Raw genomic sequence first — 23814 nt, forward strand, 5'->3', positions numbered from 1 at the left:
CAAAGCAAGCTCTTGACGACACTCCACGGTACTGACTGAAACATTTTTTTATTTTATTTCGAAGTCCATCATGTCGAGCGTTTTCGACTAAAATACGTGAATGACCGGTTTTAACATATTTAATAAGATATAATTTATTAATTACAATCGTTAACAACATTGACAGAAGAAAAAACAACACATTTTGAAGTAATAATGAAATTATAAACTATGAAAACATACGGCCAGTACTCAGGTAACAGGCTAACATAATTCAACCATTAAGGTCGACGAGTATAATTTAGTCCTTATGTTCACCTTAGGTACTTAAGTAAACCCGTTAAATATGTAAGATTATTAACAAATTATTATCACTTACCCTGGAAAACTTTATACCGAAACAGGTGCCACGAGCTTACGAACTTAGAAGCTGAGCTGAAATTTATCACGAATTGATTCAAATAAGAGGTTCATGAATAAATTCACATAAAAAAGTTACAACCAAATCTTTATGGCTTATACATGAAATTACTACTAAAGAATTAATATAACTATTTCGAGGTATATTATCATGCTTAGTAATATAATAAAAATACTAATTCACAATAGCCTTAACCAGCCGAAAAAGGGGCCCTTTACCTTATTTCGGCATAGTTGTACATGTCATCTTCACGGAGTCTCAAAAACAAAATATACTTACATGATAAATACCCCGTTTTCAATAGTATAATAACTATAATATAATAATAATAACCAGGTTATCTTGAAAAAGTATTAATAATTTAGCAACAGTATCTATCGTGCTCCGTTTACACGCTCGTGATAGTCGTGATGTTATAACTCTTTAATTATTACCAATCGTCAGTGTTGTTCAGCGTTCTTTGCATGTTTAGGCCGGAATATCATGACCATGCCACGGTTGATTTGTCTTCTAGTTAGGAACGAATAAGCGGGACACGTGTTTTCAAGTAATTTGTTATTGAAATTGATTATTTATTTGTCAATAGTGGGTTTACAAAGAGGTCATAGCGTAGATAGCCGACCGGTGTAATGACCCGTCGTGCGACACGTAGCAATACCCTTTTATCTACACATACAATAGGTCACATTTATACATAGGTTGCTAGATAAGTTTTGCAATAGACAAATATGAAACGAAGACTTGGAAATGACAATATCTGGCTGGAAAACATTTGTTATTTACTTTTCCCTATATCTAGATTAGGTGAACTTGCCCCATCGTATACCTTTACCTTATAAAGTTATTGAACGTATCTACAGTTAAATAAGATAGTATGTACCTATAGATCTACCGTTTAACTGAGGCAGTTGGTAAGAAGATTTTTCTGGTCAGCTACTAAAATTACGTATTGGTAATAAAATATGTATAAAGCATAGTTAAAGTTAAATAAAAGCTTGTGAAGGTTCAATACAAGGGTTAAATTCTTTTTCAGCATTTAGCCATATGGTAATATAAATTGCAAAAAGTCCCAAAAAAACCTTAACCATACAAATTAAGTTCGGCCGCTTACGCCGTTAGTAGAATCAGGCAATTGACCAATGTTGAGACAGCTCGTCTATTATAGTTATTTTCATAGTGTAATGTCATATGGTATTCTGGTTTGGGGCAAAGCAGCTGACGTACAGACTATATTTGTCTTACAAAAGAGAGCCATTCGTTCTATATACCTAGTTAGTTACTAAGTTGTGTTACTCGATTTGCAACCTCTTTATTTCCGTTAAAACAAATGCTACCGAAAAAATAAAAAATGACATAATGTGGTGGATTTGTGAGCTATAATTATATACCACACATAACGCTTATCTCACGCTTAACGCACACCCGCCAAACATGATTTTGAAGTTGCTTGAAAACCTAAAATTCAACAAATAATTTGTTTATCGCACAATTAATAGATACAATAGTAGTCAGAGCTTCGATGACCGCAAGAGGTCTGGAAAACCACGCACCGTTTGGACCCCAGCTCTAATAGAAGCAGTGAAGGCGAGAATTGCAAGAAACCCCGTCCGGAAGCAAAAGTTGTTGGCAATACAGATGTCTGTGAAGAGAAGCTCCCTAAAAAAAGTTATCAATGAAGACCTTGGACTACACGCTTACCGCAGACAAAAAGGTCATTTGCTTAATGGACGATTAAAGACTATGAGGCTAGAGAGAAATCGCGTGCTATTGAAGCGGTACGCACAAAATGGCCACCGCAAAATTCTATTACAGATAAAAAAAATTACCATTGAAGAATGTTGTAACCGCCAGAATGACAGAGTGTATGCAAAAAACAGTCAAGAGGCGATTGCGGCTGTTCCGAGAGTGCAACAAGGCCATCATCCCTCTTATGTGATGATTTGGCTGGGTGTGTCATACTCAGGGCAGACAGGTTCATTTCTGTGAAAAAGGTGTGAAAACTGGGGCCAAAGTTTACCAAGAAACCGTTCTCGAACCAATAGTGAAGCCTTTAAGCCACACCTTATTTCAAAACCAGTCATGGGTCTTTCAACAGGACTTAGCTCCTGCACATAAGGCAAAACAACTCAAGCCTGGTTTCGAAGGAACAAAATTGACTTTATTGCCTACGAAGACTGGCCGTCCTCCAGCTCGGACCTTAACTCCCTGGATTATGCAATATGGCAGGTTATTGAGGAGAAAGCCTGTGCTAAACCCCACATAAATCTTGACTCCCTCAAGCGAGCCATAGTTAAGACAGTGACGGAATTAGTCATGACAATCGTGCGTGCCGCTATTGATGACAGAGGCCTACCGCGAACCACGTTCGACGTGTTGCCTCCCTATCACACTTACGTACGAATTTACATGTGCGACAGAGAGGCAACACGTCGAACGTGGTTCGCGGTAAGCCCTCTGGTCTCGTCGTTTGAGGGCCTGTGTCAAGGCCAGAGGAGGCCATTTTGAATGATATTGTCATATGTAATTTCTGATTTTGTGTACTTCATTTTAATATATAGTTTATTCAACTTTCGTTCGTATATTTTATATAGATAAAGATTATTGCAGTAACAGAATTTAGTAACCAACTAGGTATAACTTAAGAGCACGTGAATCATTAAGAGAACTTTACAAAGAAATTAATATTTTAACTGTAGCTTCCCAATACATCTATAATAGTATTATTTATGTTGTTAAGAATCTAGACTCCTTCACTAAGAATTCTGATGTCCATAACTATAACACTAGAAATAAAAAGAAGCTTTCTATCAGAAAGTTTCGTGTCCGCAAAGTACAAAAGTCAGCTGGTTGAAGGTTTGACTGTATGAAGTAAATTTGTATTATGTTAGGTACCTAAGTATGTTAACGGCACCAATCATGGAACATTTAAGAGAAAATTTGGAGTATTTTTGATACGTCACCGACATCTGTAAAATTTCTACCGCTTTACGCTTTAAAACTTGAATGTTCAATTCGTCCTTTATGTTTTCTATGTATTTAATGAAAGCTACTGCAATTGGTTTCAATATTATTAACCAAATTAAAACTGTGGTTTTTTGCTCCAGTCATGGGATGTATTATGGAAGGTGGAGGTAATTTAATTCCACACTCCGTAGGATGTATGGTGCCATTCATTTTCAAACTAACAAATATCATTGAAAAATTAAACTTAAGCAACTCTTTGGCTCTTGTTTAAGGTTAAATGTTGCCAGCGATTAAAAACTGACGGTAAATACTTTGTCTATACCATCCCATTACTGGTGCCTGTTCTATTATAAGTAGGTTGTATTTATAGTTTTATTCTAAGTATATCATAGTGTAGAACACTACTGTAATGATTATGTATGCTGAATAAAAATGAAAAAAAAAAAGTGAATATATCAGAGTATCACATATTTGAGATGGCTAATTTTTCTGTGTCTGTTTGTAGGTAGACTAACTGCCTGAAGCAAGAAATATATCGACCGTATTACCATACTTAATCCGTGGCATCGGTTTTATGTTCTCAGTATCTATCCATCTAGCTCGCAGAACGCACGTAAATAGGAACCACTATCTAATCACTCCAGTGATAGCCTAATAACAGTCTCGACAAAATTATCGCTATCCTAGTTTGGTGTTACCCAGTCTTGACTTCAGTCCGCGAATGATGTTTTAAGCATTTTCAGCGAAATATATATCCCGACGAATATGAATTTACTGCTTGGTTAGCGCATCATTGGGAAACTTGTCACGATCATATGTAAGTTTATGTCTCTTCATAAAAAATCCACTTACTTACATTTATTATCTAATATTGTGTAAACATTTAAGATGATAATGGATATTCATGTGCTTAATACCATTGTTTATTAACCAAACGTATTCTAGTTAACCTTGACTTTTTGTAAAATTTAACAATCATAATTACGCTATTTCACAAATGATTTAAGTTTATTGAATACCGTCCGCTTCTAAATCCTTCATTGTAATGTAATAAACTCTTTAAACAACCTACCTATTAACACATACATTATTATTTTTGTGGTTATTTGAAATATAATATACATTTTTTTGTGATAAAGGTGAAAAGCCATTGGATATTAAGCACATTACCACCATCATCGAATATGACGATTCGACCACTGTCTGCGGCACTCAAGGAGAAAGCCGCGAAAGAAATAAATGAGGATGATCGCAGAATAGCGTCTGATATCACGGCGTTGAAGGACTGGCTAAAGAAACAGCCACATCTGCATGCAATACAACCAAGTAAGTAATATGTGAAAATATCAACTACATAATTAATTACTAACCGGTAAAATCTAACAAATGAATATACTACAACAGTATTTTCCACTTTGTTTTGGCATGAAAGACGAGAAATCTAAGGAAAATGAATTTCCTTAAAAAATAACTTTTTTAATACAGTCGCTCAAAACGTGCTACTTTACGTAGCTATTTGTGTTTAGCGTGCGGAAAGTTGGTTTTCGCGAACTAGTGCTTTTCACATTTCCAATTTTGACTTGTTCCAATTCATGACTACTTATTGATGAGTAATGAGTTAATGTTAGTTTCCTTTAAAAGTCGTAATAAAACCCACTGTAAATGTAAGAATAATAAAAATATGCATATTTCATATTTTATTACTTACCTCCTCATCATTATAACACGTTAATTTTTTAATATTGAATATTGAAAAACCGTTCTTAATATGTTCAAAGCCCTGAAACCCTATCAAAGACGTTTTTTTCTTACTGCAAGCATGTTTTAAGTTTCCAAAGGCAACATTCGATATTGTTTTTTTACAATTTAAATATACGATACACAAATAATCATAAATAAATATATACTTAGGTAATAATAGTACAATGTTTTATATTTACAATTGTTTCTGTCTTATAGAACATGCTTAAAAAAAATAACTGTCGTTTTTTCTTATTTTTCGTAACTGTATTAAAAAAACGTCGTTCGATACACGTGCGGAAATGTCGTTACTGCTCAAGTACCGAGATATCTTGCCACGAGCCGTAGGCGAATACTTTCCTAACTATATAGCATCGAAATGTACTATTTTTTACAGTAAGGGGACAAAGTTGTTGTTTAACCTCTTGTGCTAATATTGATACCCGTGCAAGGGAAAGATTGCAAAGTAAACAAATCGTAAGTATTGGGAGGGTTACACGAACTTTGCTACTGACTGAAACAGAATATTACATCGCGAGGAAAATATTAGCTGTAAAACACTACAAATCAAATTACAAATCATTTATCATTTAATAATCATTTAATATCATACTTATAAGTTACAAACATATTTCTTAAGAAAGAACCTAAAAAACTTGATACCTATATTATATATTTCTCGTCTTACGAGCCTTTTTATTATCAATTTTATAGAAATCGTACAGCCGTTCTTTGTCGAATAGAAGTACACATAACAGGTAAATAGTAGGTTCAGGATAGGTTGTTACATGTAAGTACACGTAGATAACTAACAAGTAACAACGTATACGTTCCGCTCTATAACATAAGGTTAGTAGTAGGTAGGTACTCAGATCCCTAAAACCAGACGTTCATGGCTGCTGTAACGTTAACTGCAATCCTTTTTTAAGATCAACCTAAACATTTAATGAGAAAGTCCTCAACTGGAAACATTGGGCTAACTGTTACTGGATGATTATTAAGCACAATTCGATTTCTATTTGAGCCTTGAATGGCGTGTAGAGAGAATACGTTTTAATTATCTCACATAGTGTTTTCAATATCATTCGCTTAGGTCATCCTGGAAAAACACCAAAAATGCCGATGTTCTTATTACAAGATTTTCCTAACATTATCAAAACCAGCAATAATATCAGTATTTACCAGAAAGGTCATGTTTATGGAAGCGTAAATATCTTTACAGTAATTAAATCGATAAGATGTTTAATTAAGTATATCCAGTGCCGGATTAAGAAATTTTGATGCCCTAAGCATTTCTAGATCTTGGTGCCCCCTCTGCCTAGGCTCATCCAGATTACATTGACAACATTGATTTTTTTTGGTAAACTAAATGACGTTCATGGTCGCATTACTGCTGCAATTAGTATTTTCAATCCATTACTTATTTTATCAAGGAAATTGACAGTGCTGCAGCAGTAATGTTGCAACAGTAATGCTGGTGCAGTCGCCATCCTAATGTCACCTTTATCAAAGCATGCGTGAACTAAATGACTGAAATTACCTATATCTATGATTGTGTACTTGCCTTTCCGGCTAACTATGTGATTAAAACCTGCTTTGGTTCACTTCACAAATAAACCCTAGAAGTAACATGCATGACCAAAAGTAACCCGAAAGTTACATAAGGACTGAGGCCCAGAGGCAATTGTAAATTCGTATGTGCGACAGGGAGACAACACGTCGAACGTGGTTCACGGTTGACACTCAGTTGTTTCTACCGTGGCGGGCAATCGTGCGAGGCCGAAGGCCGTACTGCAGGATAGCAGTGCTTGGAATTGAACCAATGGTGGAAATAGTCAAAAAACGAATCCAACGGCCATACTCATAAGGTTGAAGATCCGGAGTGGCCACTTGGCGCTTCCGAGCAAGACCTCAAAGCGGAGTTGCGAGAGAGCTGGGTTTTGTGACTGAAAAAATACCCAATGTAAGCGAGGACTAAGGTCGAGCTCCACACAGGGTTGAAAAGAGAGCTTTTCTAAGAAGCGCATTCATGTGAGGCCAAAGGTCGAGCTTCAGCAGGGCCGAACTCTGGCAAGAATCTATGGCCAAGTGTCTTAAAAAACTAAGTCGAAAGCTGAGCTCTTCATAAGGCTGAAAGCGCGGTCCGATCGGCGCTTTTACGTATGAGGCCAAAGGCCACGCTGCAAGAAAGCAGAACTTGGAATTGACAAATTGTGTGAATGAGGCCGAAGGCTGAGGTCCTCATAAGGTTAGACGTCCGGGGAGTCTGCGCGGGGGGGCGGCGCGCTATAAAAAAAACCAATGGCGAATTGTAAATAAGGCATAATGCCCAGCCGCGAGAGACGAAAGCCTGGATTTGGACACATGGCCGAATGTGAGGCTTAAGGCTAACTTTTGCATAAAGTAAAAAGCCGAGTATGAATAAGACCTAACGAAATCGAACCAATGTGATCATGGCTCTCCTGCTGCTCGGCATTTGGCCTCGCTCAAAAGGGCACTTGATTAGAGTTAGTTGCAGCCGATGAAATAGGCGTTTCGAACCGAAGATTTCCTTTGGCAGGATTGACCCCTAGGAGTTAGGACCCAAGGGTTGATTTAGTTAAAAAGTGGAGCCACCAAGTTTTGTAGTGTAATGCCGAACTCATTTACGAGTATGGTATCACATTGACACCATTCCGAAGTGGAAACATGTAAAATTTTCATTTTTTTTAATATTCCTCTTCACGTTTCAACCGCTGAACCAATTTAGTTGAAATTTGGTATAGAGATAATTAGTTTAGACCCAAAAATATAATCAAGAGTTTACAGTTTAGTCCCAAGAAAGGACAGGATAGTTTTAATCTAAAAAAATCATCGCTAAGGATGTGTAAAGAAGGGTGGAAGTTTATGTGGGGAATCAATAACCGCTGCATCTATTTGAATGAAATTTGGTATGATCTACATTTTAGATTTTGTCGAAAATGAGAACAAACGTAACTTAGAACCTAAACTTAAACAGTTATTGACCTCCGACTGACCGACTTCGCCGAAGCTAAAATAAACCTGAATCAAAAATCTGGGTGGCATCACTTTTTAATTACATCTTAGGAAACCAAAGATTAATTCTGCTAAAGGAAACCTTTGGGTTAAATAAAACCGTATGCTTTTGGTTTTCGACCTTCGTGGGGAACGAAGCCCCGAACCTGCACTTTAGCCTTTGATTCCGTCATCAGTTTTTTTATAATAAAACTTTGACAATTAGTTCGCACGAGCTTGGCTGTGTGCAATACGTCGCAAACCAATCTGGTGTGCAAGAGCTCAGGCAGCATGCATGAGTGACAAATTCCGATCCTCGAAAATCTGTTAAGACTTCGGTGCTGCGAAGCCGAAGGCCGAGTTGCAAGAGAGCGAAATTCGGACACGACATAATAATAAATTAAGACAAAAGTGTAGATCTACTATTAAATTCGACACTCCGAGAAGGCTGAAGAAAAAGCTCCTCGTAGGGTTGAAGACAAGTAGATTTCTAAAACTGAGCTCTACGTTGGGTGTAAGGCCCTTTGGCCTAAAGGCTGACAGATTTGCAGAATGCTGGAAATCAAAAATCAACCACGAACCAATAGGTAAAGTATGATGAAAAAATCAGCATATTGTAAGCTTGATGGAATGGGCCCTCGTAGGGGCAAAGGCCTGCGTTGGAGACGCACTTACGTGCCCTATACACGACGCACAAAGTTTCATGTACAAACTACCCGTTATTTTCCCACGATTTTGGTGCCCCCCTAGACGTGGTGCCCTAAGCAAGTGCTTATTTTGCTTAATGGTTAATCCGGCACTGAGTATATCTATACTCTATACTCAGTGTGTTTATCAGTCGAGTCATTGCTTTGTATTTTACCAATAGAAGAGTTCCGATCTGACAGCGCCATCTGTGTTCCTTACTCCGAAGCTCGTAGCAATTACAGTCGCTAGTAGTACAACTTTTACCGACATGCTGACAAATATCGTACTGACAACAAACATCTTAAGCGACATTTTTATTAAGGTAGTCCTGAACAATATAGTTAGATGGCGCTAGTTTAGAAAACTTTGAAATGTATGGAAGTAGTTATATCATTTACTTTTATTTCAGCTGATCAATGGCTGCTGGCATTTTTACGGGGATGCAAGTTCAGTCTAGAACGTACAAAGGAAAAACTGGATATGTATTATACTTTAAAAGCGTTGGTGCCAGAGTTTTTATCGAACAGGGATCCAATGGATTCGAAGATTCAGGAGACACTGAAATTAGGGTAAGAAAAGTTTACACTGAGTGAGTAATTATAAACATGGCTAATTTACTAAAATAATGTGGAAGGTACATAAATAGTACCTACCTACACTTGTTAACAGAGCCTAATGTTGCAAACATAAAGTACTAATTAACCCTAATACATTCAGGGTTAGCCGCTAATGATTCTTTTGGAGGGAGATATTCCTAGTAGGTATTATGAATATATGAATAATATGTTATATAAGGTAAATGGCCTTAAAACCATTGATGCAACATCTATGTATACCTACTATATGCAAAAAAATATGATGGGTAATGAAAATAAAAATGTTGAAATGCATAAGACATTTAAAAAACCTAATTACTATACAGGTAGCATTGATAGTAGCATAAAAACAATGCGCCAAAAATGTCTACCACCTCCTAATAAGTAGTTTCATACTAGTACATTACGAGAAAAGTGCGAAAATTAGGGAATTCGCAACGAGTGGCCAACAGCTTGCCACAAGTTGCCTTCGATATATTATGAATGAAAGCAATAACCATTTAGATTTTCGTTGCTTTTCTATAACAAATACTTTTGAACCCCTCCCCCTTTTTAATAAGAACATAGACTGCACTAAGAAAAAAAAATTTTTTCAGTCTCTTCCTGCCACTGAAGAAATGCCAGGGCGAAGATTCATCTCGCACTTGTATCGTAAGGATCGGGGTGTTCGATGCCTCCAAGTACCACCTGACGGACGTGCTGAAGATCGCCTTCATGATCACTGAGATCATGATGCTGGAGGATGACAATTTCAATGTCGCTGGCGAGGTAAAGAGTCATCATAAAATCATGTCTGTGATATGGTATTACAAAAAACGGAAATGAGATTATAAATTATACTCCCAAAAATAGATCCGACCTGGCTCCAAACATAATACGACATGCATGTACATAGTTTTCACAAGCACAGCAAAAGCTACAACCCATACAACTATAAATACAGGACGCGCGCCTGTAAACAGAAAGACACACATTTCTGACAGTTTAAAAACTGATAAGTTAAATATTAACGAATTATTTATTTTACTCCTCGAAATATTAAGAACTTATTCTACCTACGTCATACCAAATTGTTGTCTTAAGAATTAAAATCCTCAAATAATAATACAGTATTTGCCGAACAGATCATTAAAGTAATTTGCATAATTTTAACCTTATCGAAATAAATCAATTAGTTAATACCCATGGCTATACAAAGTAACATTTCTTTAATTTATATTCTAAGGGCTCACCGTAAAATTGCAGCAGATGAAATCCACCTAATACCAACTAATAATTACTTATGTTTTAATTACAAAAGTAGACTGGTCCACATTTCACAAAAGGGCTAATGAGTACTTGTAGAAATTGGGAAAATTTCAAATATTCCTAATGGACCTCAATTTATACCAACAAATTTAATAATGATTGTGGTAATGCTCTTTGGTGCGCTTGTTGCTTGCAATTCTTGATAAAAGATACTCACATTTATGTAATTTTCTCATTAAGCGATATGTAAATTTCTTTGAGAAGTAGAAGTAAGAGTAAGATTTTTACTCAATTAATTTTTCTTTAATGTTATGTCTTTTTTTTTCAATATAAGAAAAAATCAGTCAACAGAGAGATTTTATAGGGACGACATATACAGGACGATGACCGGGGACGATAGTGCTGTTTAACATTCACAGGTATCCAAAAATGTCTTGCTAAACTGATTTTTTTGTGTGTGTTTTTTCGTCGACATTTAATATATATCTTCATTTAATATGAAAGTATCAAATACCGGAACATAAACAAGAGATCACACATGACACGTACATACATGTATACCATCTCTTACACCTGGAGTAATTAGGGATTAATTACTCTGAGGATTAACCCGCTGACACTTAGTCAGCCAATACATAAACTATGTAGCTCAATTTAGTCAAGTAAAATTACTTATATGTCTATATATATATATAATAGTGCACTCTGCTGCTTTCGCGAAATGATTTTGCATTATCACATATGTACGGTCAACCAATTTGATTCCTAGGCCACTATAGAACCATGTCATAATGACTTCTACAACAGTGCTTATTGAGTGATGCATGTCATGTATAGACTAGTTAAAGCGACAAGGTTCTATAGTGGCCTAGGATTCAAATTGGTTGACTGTACATGCAGCATGAATCTAGTATTTAGTATGGATTGGACATGAGTAGTGGGGGGAACTGATAGAAAGAGATAGTCTTATGTATCTTTCAGTAGGAGTAGCAGAGAAAGCATTGTTATTGTTTGTCCTTGTCACATCTATGCGATTCCACCATCTATGACATGCAGCCTGATTCATATAGGTGATTAGGAATAACAAAACGATGTTGATTTAGGAAAATTGAAATAGTCAAATATAAAATTTTCTGACTTGGCTGTTGATAAATAATTAAGGTAGACGTCCGAGTTCTCGTCACTATAGAGAGCGTGCATAAACTGTAGGAGGCAGCACAGAAGCCGTCAGATTTTTGGTGCGAGGCGTAAATGTGATGTTTTTTGTACTGATGTAGCCCACAAGATGGCAGAACCTACTATGTACAAGGAAACACGTGACGTGTACATGTACATATTTATGGTTCCGATTCAGGCCACAAGATGACAGACCCTACAACGCGCACGGTCTCTATTCTATTCGTCATCTGTATTTTAATATCAACAGATGACAGCCGGGTGTCATTTATTGGGCCTTAGCATATCGTGCACTAGGAAGCATACCTAATATCAGAAATTTACTGCCATCTTTCGATACATGATTAAAACTTTTAGAACGCCATTTTGTTCCTTATTCTTTTACTGATAACTAAAAATTAAATTACGTTTGACTTATTGACGACTAATGCAATGTTAATTGATAGTCTTAAACACTATTAATGAAACTCAACTTATTATTTCTCAGGAAGTAATCGTTGACATGAAAGGTGTGGGGATCAGCGTGCTAAGCCAATGGACCCCAACGTTAGCAAAAAAAGCGATCTCCTGCTTCGAGAAAGCTTTCCCAGTGCGTGTGCGGTCCAACTACATAATAAGCACTCCAGCGGGGTTCGAGGCTGCATATGCTATTTTAAAAACCTTCCTTGGAGAAAAATTGAAAAAAAGAGTAAGTATTTTAACATCAGATCTCTTGTTTAATGACTCTTTTAGTATACAGACGGAAAAGCGCTAAAATGAGAATCTGTAGTTAATATCATAAGCGTTGCGAGGGTTTAAGGCACGAGGATTAAACAAACTTTGCCACCGAGTGAAACACAAAATTTCTCACCATTTCAAGGGTAATACTGACTATAAAACATTACAAATCAAATCCAAATGAACGTTATTAAATACTCATCAGTTTTTGAAGTATGGGCTTGTGCACAAATCACGCGAATTCAATAGCCCCCCCCTATCGAACCTCGCGTAAAGGGGGGTAACGACAAAATCACGAAAGATCACGTTGGGGGAGGGGGGGTATACGGAGACCTCACGTGTATTTTTCTATAGTGAACGAAATTAAGAAAAAAAAAATTGATCACATACTTTTTCTCGGTTTTGTTAAATATAAATCTTCACTTGGCACTTCAAAATAGCGAGTATAAACAAGATTTACTCTATACAATTCTATTTATCTTAAAATTAGGTCGAATGAAAAAATGAAATAAAAATACACGTGAGGTTATGTGGGGGGAGGGTTTTAAACAGTTTAAGAGTTAGATAGGTACACTTTTAGGCTATTTAAGATAAGAAAACGATATAATTTGATGTTAAGATTTCGCAATTACAGTTAAAAATAAGTGATTCACTGTGCCCCACTTTCCCTGTATCCTTTAATTATTTTCAGATAAAGGTTTATAACCAGGACTACAAAGCTATATACCATGCCGTCCCTCAAGCAATGCTCCCGACGGAATATGGAGGACAAGACGGATCTCTCCAGGAATTGATTGGTAAATATCATTACAATGAGCTTTGCATTGAATTCGCTGTTTAGCGATAAGATCACCTACCTTATTCTTATGTTATATGTTATTTCTTTGTTATTTGCGTTTATTTGGATGCAAAAAAGAATATTTCTTTACAACGTAATTCAATTGTTCATCTTTTCACCTAAATGGAAATTGAATTTTCAATATAACGACAAAATATTTACTGTATCTTACGCACTTCAATCAGATATCGTTTACAAGATTGGTATAGGAATATGGTTTTTTCCTCAGATATCGATACCGCCAGAGAGGCGGCTGAGAGTATCCAATAGTGCCACATCCATTTTTGAGTAAAATCGTTTTTCAATGATTCCTAAAATAAAAACAATATAGGTACACTAAAAGCTATTAAAAAAACTTTTTTTTCAAATGCTGCTGCAATGCAATGCTGTGCCATATCCGCATCTTATAGGATAATTTACACTCTGTTAACAGAAAATTATTATAAAATTACTCATCAAAAATGGATATGGCAATAATAAAACTGCTTTTGTTTCACGATTACCTCTATATTAAAAATAATTGTATGGTACTGTAAATAATAAACACATATGGCTAAATGTTATTATTATATTATATTAGTTGAAACATTTAAATTTTTCCTTGTTTTCGCTCTTCTGCAAACCAAACGTATTCTCAGCCGACGAAAAACGTAAAAAAACAACAAGAAAAAAAGGCTTCTAAAAGTACGAAGTAACTACCTATGTGAGTGATGTTTTACACGTTCAACATTCAGATTATGATTTACGCCTATATTTTCGTAGATTACTGGAAGCTGAAAGTAGAGAGCTACCGCGACTGGTTCGTGGTTCAGGAGACAGTGCAGTCCGATGAAGCCAAGCGGCCGGGCGAGCCCACTACGTCATCCACTCTGTTCGGCGTCGATGGCTCCTTCAGGACTTTGCAGTTCGATTGAGTAATTTTTAATAAAACATATCAGTGCAAGTAGCTTTTTATTTAAACCTTCATATGTTGTATCAGTCAGCATCAAATAGTGACAGCTAAAGTGGTCAAATTAAATAATACACCTTTATTACCAACGTCGAGCCTCGTGCCTCGTTGAGCTCAGCGAGGGTGCGGAGTGTTAGGGTCGGCAACGCGCATGAAACACTTCTGGAGTTGCAGGTGTTCATAGGCTACGGAGATTGCTTACCATCAGGCGGGCAGTATCCTTGTTTGCCATCCGACGTAGTATAAAATAAGCATAGGTACAAATAATGTAAGTGATGCGGAAGGTATTTAGGTGTTGTATGTTGCATGCATGTCAAGACGGACTGGGAATAATTTAAATAATTTAAAAGTTATATTCCTAAAAATAGAAATAATTCAAGGCTTGATAACAAGATAGCGATAAGCAGATAGTACAATCTATAACTTATATAGTATATACTTGTAGAGTACTTATCTACTCTAGTCTAGTAGTGGTGGTACATACTTACGAACCTTAAGAAGTTACAACAGTTACTACTCTTACTAATCTAAAAATCTGCCCTAGTGCGAACCATAGTCGCGCTCCGACGGTTTCGTACCATCACAGAAATTTGTTGTTTCTTTTATAGACCGTTTTTTTCCCATAGATTTAGCACAATCTAACACAGGCTTAGCCTTATCATTATTTTTACAACACCAATGTTAAGACTTGTACAGCCACCAATACTTCACTTTTCTCTGCAGCTGACTGTACATAGAGATATTAGTTTTAAAATATAAAACCTGTGACCTGCTAAGAGTGCTAGGGACAGATAAAGATGGTAAGATTGAGACGATAGTGGACGATACCATATGTTTAATAAATTGTGTAAATATATTTTCCAGTGACTTTTCCCAGTATTCAGGGAGGAAAATGGAGACTACTCTTGTACGGAGAAGCGGTCACGTGACTTTGTCGCCTTTCCCCTTAGCCCTTTAAAGGTTCAGATAAAAAAAAAAACAGAATTCAATCCTCAACGCCTCTTAAAAGTCCTAATGATACTGCAAAAGAAAAAATACAAAAATATGATATTAGGGGTGCTAATTTTTGCCCTATAATATCTACTTGTGAGTGTACCCTATAAAGGGTTAAATTTGTTAGTTTGATTACGGAAATCAATCGATGTTACAAATTAGATTTTATATAAAATTCCTGTGCAAAAGGGTGTGTCTTGGCTATAAGGTTTTTGGGACAGATCCTTGTCTCGCGTTTTGGGTTGGCTGAGTATAATAACTTCAATAATTACTTAGAGCGAGGTGCATTCGAGGCACCCGCCACAAATGGAAGCCAGCAGCGAAATTATTTGGTTTCGATGATGGTGCCGCCCTTCCACACTCCGACTGACAGACGGTGTACCAGATATTTACTTATTTATTTATTTAATTTCTACTGTTATAATCTGTATTGTATTTGCTGAATAAATGTGTTATGTTAAAAAAAAAGGTTTTTGTTAAGTTTGTTCCACGCTGCATGTCTGTATAATTAATTAGTAATTAGTTTTTTCTAGGTAGGTACAGATATGTCTACCTAAAATGAACACGACAAAATTTGCCAAAAAAGCTAAAACAATAAATAGGTACAGTCAGCATCAAAAGTAGCGGATGAAACAACGCGCCAAAAGTATCTGATATTCCGGTTAACTATTCCAAATATAGATAAATTTCTAAAATTCGCGCTCAAAAGTATATCTTTTACAGTCTTAGTTGTTCTATTCTATATTAAAAACATCACTTTTTGTTAAGCCGTTACAGAATGGTAGATACTTATGAAACGTTATTTGATCCGCTACTTTTGATGCTGACTGTACGTTACATATTTAGATTACAATGCGCGCTTATCACTACGAGGAAGGCCGATTCCAACTTGAACAAAAGAATGGCAATTTTATTTTATTTTAATATTATTCGATAACAAATCACTCACAGACTTTTGAAGTTCGAATGCCGCTCTCTCTAGTTATCTCGATTTGGAAAATTAGTATAATGCGGCCGGCAAGAGCGCGGCGGTGGGTGGCGCGCGCGTCGCGTCAGTTGTGATTCGCTGTCAGTGTCAACCGCGCGTCGATTGTGCGCACTCACAGTGCGCCTTGATATGAGCGGGCGCACCTGGCCTCGCGAGCGCTTGTGCAACCGACTTGCCTCCATTTCGCCATGACACAAGAGGAATTCTGTACTTACCTTGCTGACGAGCTGCATCAACGCTCTGACGACGAGGATGTCGTCATCAGGAGGGACCGCACCAGTGTCAAGGAAATGATACTGCGCTTCGAGAAGACCTCGATGACCAACCTCGCGGGCTCCACCGAATCTTTAGAAAGAGTTAAAGACATCGATCTAGAAAATTTAACGAGTGTGGTGAACCCCGTGCAACTTCATTTTCAAAATTTGCACCCAGTGAATAGATCTCATGACCGTAACTCAAATGTATCGGTGAATTCGATTTTGTCTAATGTGTCAGAAATCAGCTATGAATCTAATTCATCAGGTTTTGTATCCGATCGGAAATCAGGTGTGGATAGGCTTCGTCCTCATAGGCCTGCACCCCCGCCTCCGGAGCCATTTAACGATAACTCGTCCGTCGAAAGTAAATCCCCCAGGCCAGAGGTGGTACAACCGCCGAGACGGTTTTCCTTCGCGACACCCAATTCTTCCCCCGTTGTTCTGCGTCGACGCCAACCACCAGTTATGCGGAGGAAATCAACTGTTTCCAATCAACATTTAGGAGAAGCTCATTGGTCATACGGTGTTACACAAGGTGACCTAGAGAAATTACTGAGACTGAAAACGTCCGAAGTATCCGATGGCGAAGAACCTAAAAATACTCGTCCATTAATATCGGAATCTGATAGCAGCAGTGATGATTCTTCAGATAGTGACAAGGCCAATAGGGGCGAGGAATACGTAGTGAATATTGACGACGGTAAAGCAGACACCCTTTCGACGACCACCGATACTCTAGTTAACGAGGACTGCAGTGATGAAGGAGACTATTTCTCTGTTACATCAGGTGCTTCCGGTGAACGTAGTAATTATGATAACGTTAGCATTAAGTCCATATCTTCGTTCGACGGTATGGTTCCATACCAAAAATATGACAGTATTACAGTGTCCTCAGATGAGTTCGGTTCCGAGGTGTGCCATGCGCCAGACACAGAGTTCCTTACAGTGAGTGCAGTGAACGAGTGGTGTGTTACAAAGTCTGCGGAACCGGTATTGCTACCAGTGGAATCGAAAAAGGAGAAATATCGACGGTGAGGTCACTTCACATTTATTCGATAACGTGTAAAAATATTTGCGATATCGATGCTAGGCTTTGTCATGCCATAGATAACTGATATACTTATCTTTTACCGCTAAGATATGGATATTGCGTCTTTGTCCATTTAGTATATTTATTCATTAGCTATTTCACATACCTACATACCTTTTATGCATTAAAAATGTCACATACATAGGTATAAACCTGCAGGTCTTACTATAAGAACATGCCGTAATTATATCGTATTGGTGAATTTGATTTTACCTAACTATCAGAAATTTTGGCTTATTGGCTATAATACTAAATGGTTTGTAAAAAATTTTCCTCAAAGACAAATTTACCTAACAAATTAAATGCTCGGCCTTTTAAAATATGGGATGCATTAAATTATTCACAAAATTGTATAATGATCCAAGGACACACCACATATTATACACTACAGCTCATAAATTTATTCTAGTCTCATTTATTGTAAAACCACATCATTGCAAGCTACATTTATAACAGGCATAACAGGTGACTGTAATGTTTGTAGTAGGTATGTCTGTATGGCTTCGCCTTGATGTTTATTCAAATGTTTTGAGCCATACAGTATGTGTTTACATGCCATATTTGACATTCAGTTCCGTTTGATACAGAGAAAATTATGTGTTCATATACAAATTACGTTTAGTTGTGTAGGTACGTGTAGTTGAAGTAACTAATTGACGATAATTTATGCGTGGGAACTACAAGATAAACAGATTATTATCAACTAAATTGTCAAGAACTGACTTAACTTTTCCTTTTTACTCATTTGTGGACTTCAATCTTCTTCTTTTCTCCATCTTTTTTGTTCTCTTAGTTCTTTGTGATATTTAAGTCTTGTGGACAAACTCACTTTTAATTAAAAATATTCAGTTTCGTATTTGTCTGTATCGTATTAATCGCTAGATTAAGTGAAAAACTTTCGGAGGGAGTTTTGGTGGGCTTTTCTTCTTGAGTAAATACCATGACCAAGTAAAGTATAGGTTGTATAGCATATATGTAGGTAGGTACTTTGAAACCACTTTTATGACTTCCGTCGTCAAATGATACATTTATTATATCAAAACAAAACAGCGTAAATGCGTGGGTATCTATTGTTAGTCGAGTTGTGTTCGTAACGAAAGAAACATCTTACGGCCTTAGCGTGGGCAGGAAGGTCGCATAATCTTTATTACTTCACACAGGTAATCAATAAGATGGCTTTTCTAGTTCTAAATTATAGGAAAATAATTTCCTTTCTTTAATAAGCGATATGAATTTGAATAGCAATACGATTTTATAAATGATATTACTTACATAGGTTCCTATCGATTCATGTGTGTGTGGCACAGGCCCTGTGCCCAGTTGGAGGAGTATTAATAAAATTACGATTTACGATACCAGTAGGAAAAGTAGGAAATTGGCAACGAGTGGCGATAAATTAAAACACGACCGAAGGGAGTACGCATTTGCAATAGTTTTTACCACGTTTTAAAATACATATGACCCTTTAAATTTTCGACATAGGTACGAGTACGTAAAGTGGTAATTACCTCACTAGTGCGGTCCAGTAGCATCATATGTACTGTAAATATACATATAAATAAATAACAAGTAAATATAATGGGACAATATTACAAAAATCGACCTAGGTAGTCCCACACTAAGCTCAATAAGGCCTGTGTTGCGGGAATTAGATAACGATATTGTATAATAGATATAAAAATAAAATACACAAAAAATATCCATAATTCAGGAACAAATATTTGTGATAAACACACACACACAAATAGACACCCATGTCGGAATTCGAACCCGTGACCTGCTTCGTAGGCAGAATGTCTACCGACTAGGTTAAGTGGCAGTTAAATATATACCTATTCATTAGGCTTATTATTAATTATTAACATATATATTTTCTGTGTACAGTGGTAGTACTGTACTGTAGATATTAGTATATTTTTTAAATATTTGGTCATGTAGTTTTACGTACCTATACTTACTAATAATTTTTCCGACCCTCAGCTTTAATTTGCGAGATGAATAATATTTAGGTCATACTGAATACCTTTTACTATGGAACCAACCTCGAAATTGCGAAAATTTGGCTAAGTGTTGAAAAACTTCCCATATAGTCAACTATACTATACTATTCTAGACAAATATTAAAGGATTCAAAGAAATATTAACTAGTAAATATATATGTTATGTATTGTAACTATGCATTACGAAACTATTTTCCTATGTACACCGATTCCTTTAACTGAACTAAGTTAAACAAAAAAATAATAATACAATAATGTATAGATTAACAATAAATGAAGTTGTAACTAAATCGGTTAACCTACTGGGAGACTTTTGATATGGGTTCAACAATGGAGGGAAAATCAGCCATCTCTTACAGTTCTTACAATAGCCATCTACGGAACAGCTGATTTACGCAGACAAAAATAGGCTGTAACAAATATAGTGGGGATCTATTTAAAGGCATATAAATAAATAAATAAAATAAATAAATAAAATAAATAAATATTATAGGACATTATTACACAAATTGACTAAGTTCCACAGTAAACTCAATAAGGCTTGTGTTGAGGGTACTTAGACAACGAATTATATAATATAAAATATTTAAAAATGCTTAAATACATAGAAAATACCCATGACTCCTCAGGAACAAATATCCTATACCAGGTTTGAACCAGGATTTGGATATGTTGGCATATCGTGTTCTGATTTGGATAAGGCAGAAGAAACAATTTTTTTTCTATAGGGCTTGTCGTCCAATTCGGTCAACCCTCCATACAAACGCCAAAAAAATTATGCGTCAAAAAATTGTTTTTTCTATTTGTGCCTGATTAGAACACGAATCACGATACCAAATATGCCCTTAAACGGATTCCCACTATTTTTGTTAGACCTTGTAGGTATACGGTGTTTTAACAACCCTTAGGCGAAATTTGGCGAGGTGAATGTATAAGCCATACTGAGTAATTATTCGTATGGAACCAAGCCTGAAATCGTAACAAATCTGCTATGCAGGTAAGCTAGATGCATTCATTCGTAAGATGTAGATATGTTATGCCGTACATATACGTACATACGAACGCGTAGATGTACTTCTCCAGTAAAACAACCAGTCAATATTGATAAATCTAAACATATGTAATAGGGTTTCCGCTTGTTAGTAATATCATGTTAGGTAGGTAAGTTAGTTCAGGTTTCTGTTGTTAATCGCATAAGCCACTGTTGATATAATATTGAGCGGTGCGTTCATTTCGCGTCGCTAATTGTAAACAATCACTTGCGAGACCATCCATTTATATCAACAATCTGACCATGATATTTTAGTAGGTATGTTATGTGTCACATAATAATAAGGATAGTAGTGTCATATCATAATCAGACATTCAAGTTTTGTAGTTACTTACCTACTTAACAACTGTCTTGTTAAAAGGCCTTGTCGCAAAAATAATGTTCATTTGATATCGTACGGTCACGTCTGAAAATATCGATACGAAAAAAGTGGCTCATATATTAAGGTAGTGTATAAATATTTTTGGCACTTTTCAGACGGGACTGTACTTAAAACAAGGTGGCAATCAATAAAACGTATTTCTTTGTTAACATACTAGATATATACAGACGTACATATTACAGTAACTGTACAAATACTAAATTAAATTAATAACTAGCTTAAATCTAAAATAGGCCCATGAGGCCATGAGGGATGGTACAAAGGATGTCGGCGGCATTTCCTAGTGGTATCGCAATGCTGATACGTTGTGCGAGGAAGCTGCCAGCTCTTCAGTCACCAGTTACGTCAACCAGACGCTTCGAGAGTTCTGCCAAAAACATGTGCGCGCTTAGGTGGCCTTTAGATTGCGACATTTTCATAATTACTTTTTATGTTTGATTTTCCTTAATATGTAAAAGCTTTAGCATTTTCGTGGGCTTTTTGCCCAACGAGTATAAGAGGATATTGTAGGCCCTACTGTTATAGATCTAGAAATCTGCGCACTATTCTACAGGTGTTCATAATAACAGATTTTTGTTAGAAGATATATGTACCTAAGTGGGTGAATATCAAGTGTTTTGATGCTGGTGTGTAAAATACGGTGGCATATACCTGAGGATGGAATTATGATTAGTGTATTTTTACAGTGTTTACTCTCCATTGGGTTATTATTATTTATTACTTGTTCTTCTTTTTTAGGGTTCCGTACCTGGAAAGGATAAACGAAACCCTTATAGGATCACTTTGTTGTCCGTCCGTCCGTCTGTCTGTCTGTCAAGACCCTTTTTCTCAGGAACGCGTGGAGGTATCAAACTGTAATTTATATCAAATACTCAAGTCTACTGTCCCTTAGAGCTGTGAAAAAATTAAACTTCTAAGCCAAGGCAATCAAAAGATACAGCCGCCGCATTTCCGTAAATTTTCGACACTCGCAAGAGAATCGATACCTACTTCCCGTGAACTCAGAATCTTGGAATTTGGTACGAAGCAATGTCTTATAGCACAGATAGAGGAAAAATTGCAAAAATCGTACAGTTTTAGTTACATCATATAATAATATATACCTACAGGTTTGTACGGAACCCTCGGTGCGCGAGTCCGACTCGCACTTGGCCGGTTTTTTTATATTTGAGTAAGTATCAATACAAATCGTTGAACATCGCAAGTGAAACAAATTTTATACAAATGGTAAATCTTCCTTCTTATATTAACGATAATCATATTTTTGCGCCAAGTATTGTAATGTATGGTCATATGAGCAAACGTTTCTAGAATGTTCTCACTACATAATGAAACATTAACATATTATTATTCTATTTATTGACAATAACAATATACATAATGGATATATACAGATGATTACTATAACAGTTGATGTAGTTTTAGTTTTAGTTTATTTATTTATCTCTCAACACAATGATCAAAGTTAATGTAAAAGGATACATAAGCAATTACTTATCGTATAGTGATCGTTGGATACAATGTGAAATTTAATATTATTACAAAACAATATAATGTTATAGAGGTAGTTATATACAATGGTATATAAATGTATCATATAATATTAGCCATATCAAAACGTCAAAAATAATTAATAGGAATAAAAAGTTGAATTTGTACCATGATACTACAGAGTACCTATCAATGAATAAGTTAAATATGATATTCAAACAATGATGTCAAGTAGAAAATAAAATAAAGAATGTCAACTGAAAACAAAAACCTTAAAATAAATAACAATAACAATATACATTAGAAATTACAATCTACATGTAGTTGGTCAGAGTCAAACTTTTTTGAAAGATATTCCTTAACTGAGTAGAGGGATTTCTTTATTAAAAAATATCTTAGTTTGCGCCTGAATGTTGCATCACATGTCTCATTTTTTATATGATTAGGCAGGTGCTCGTAGAAAGTCGGACCTATTACTCGCGGGTTTTTTGCATGCAATACTGTGCGACGCGGAACAGTCCGAAGTTTTTCCGTGCTCCGGAGGCATTTGCCCACGACCTCCACTCGCTTAAATTGAGACAGGTGTTTACGCGTGAACATTATGACTTCAAAAATGTACTCCGAATAGTGGGTCATAATCTGATGCTCAGCAAATAACGCTTTACAGGACTGCCTCTGCTTTAGACCGAGTAAATTCCTCAGCGCCCTTTTTTGCATCGGTCGAGTTACCCCACAAGATCACGCCGTAGAGCATAAGCGAGTGGAAGTATGCGTAGTACGCCTGCCTTAACGCAGCATTTGAAACCAATGGCTTCACGCTGTGTATGAGATGTATATCGATAGCTAGACACATATTTGTATTTGATTTAATTTGTTATATATCTTCCTGAGAGCATTTACTACACCGTAAACAATAAGTATGTATAATATTGTTTTAAGCAAATAATATGCACAACAACTGTACTACTGACGACCTATCGGTTTAGGTTAGTTTAGCTACTCGGTAGTAAGCTAGTTTTATTTTCCTGGTTGAGCCTGCAGTTGGTGCTGACAATCCTGGGATCAAATCCCGGTAAATTTATTTATTTATGAATTTAGGCGATGAGAACATATTTGTTCCTGAGACATGGGTATTTTCTATATTTAGGTATTTATGTAAATTTTTATATTATAGTTATTGGTGTCTAAGCTATCTTAAGCTTGAGAAAATGTCATATACTTAACTCTCGGCC

At 36.2% G+C, this 23814-nt stretch overlaps 2 protein-coding genes across 3 annotated transcripts in view; both read left to right on the forward strand.

Annotated features, from left to right (window-relative positions):
* The first annotated feature begins 3842 nt into the window (after window positions 1–3842).
* Window positions 3843–14324, forward strand: LOC133517723 (retinol-binding protein pinta-like). Its single transcript, XM_061851102.1, has 7 exons — window positions 3843–4181; window positions 4504–4690; window positions 9216–9375; window positions 9999–10170; window positions 12314–12514; window positions 13235–13340; window positions 14144–14324. The coding sequence occupies exons 2-7, from the start codon at window positions 4549–4551 to the stop codon at window positions 14293–14295; spliced, it is 933 nt and encodes a 310-aa protein (XP_061707086.1). The 5' UTR covers window positions 3843–4181; window positions 4504–4548; the 3' UTR covers window positions 14296–14324.
* Window positions 14325–16352: 2028 nt separating this feature from the next.
* LOC133517728 (obscurin-like) overlaps window positions 16353–23814 on the forward strand; it is a 29109-nt gene continuing 21647 nt past the window's right edge. Inside the window, exon 1 of one of the 2 annotated variants that reach the window (XM_061851111.1) lies at window positions 16353–17599. In XM_061851111.1, the coding sequence (XP_061707095.1) occupies window positions 16500–17599 (1100 nt within the window). In that variant the 5' untranslated portion in view covers window positions 16353–16499. The remainder of the gene's footprint in view (window positions 17600–23814) is intronic. The other variant, XM_061851110.1, reaches the window with a different exon arrangement.

This window comes from Cydia pomonella, chromosome 5 (genome assembly GCF_033807575.1).
Source record: "Cydia pomonella isolate Wapato2018A chromosome 5, ilCydPomo1, whole genome shotgun sequence".
NCBI classification, from domain to species: Eukaryota; Metazoa; Arthropoda; class Insecta; order Lepidoptera; family Tortricidae; genus Cydia; species Cydia pomonella.

What these genes read in the sequence shown, in the direction of transcription:
- LOC133517723 (XM_061851102.1), top strand. Translation starts at nt 4,549, where the DNA reads ATGACGATTCGACCACTGTCTGCGGCACTCAAGGAGAAAGCCGCGAAA. An exon ending in CAGGAGACACTGAAATTAGG is followed by an intron (nt 9,376 to 9,998) that starts GTAAGAAAAGTT and finishes AAATTTTTTCAG; the next exon opens with TCTCTTCCTGCCACTGAAGA. An exon ending in GAGAAAAATTGAAAAAAAGA is followed by an intron (nt 12,515 to 13,234) that starts GTAAGTATTTTA and finishes AATTATTTTCAG; the next exon opens with ATAAAGGTTTATAACCAGGA.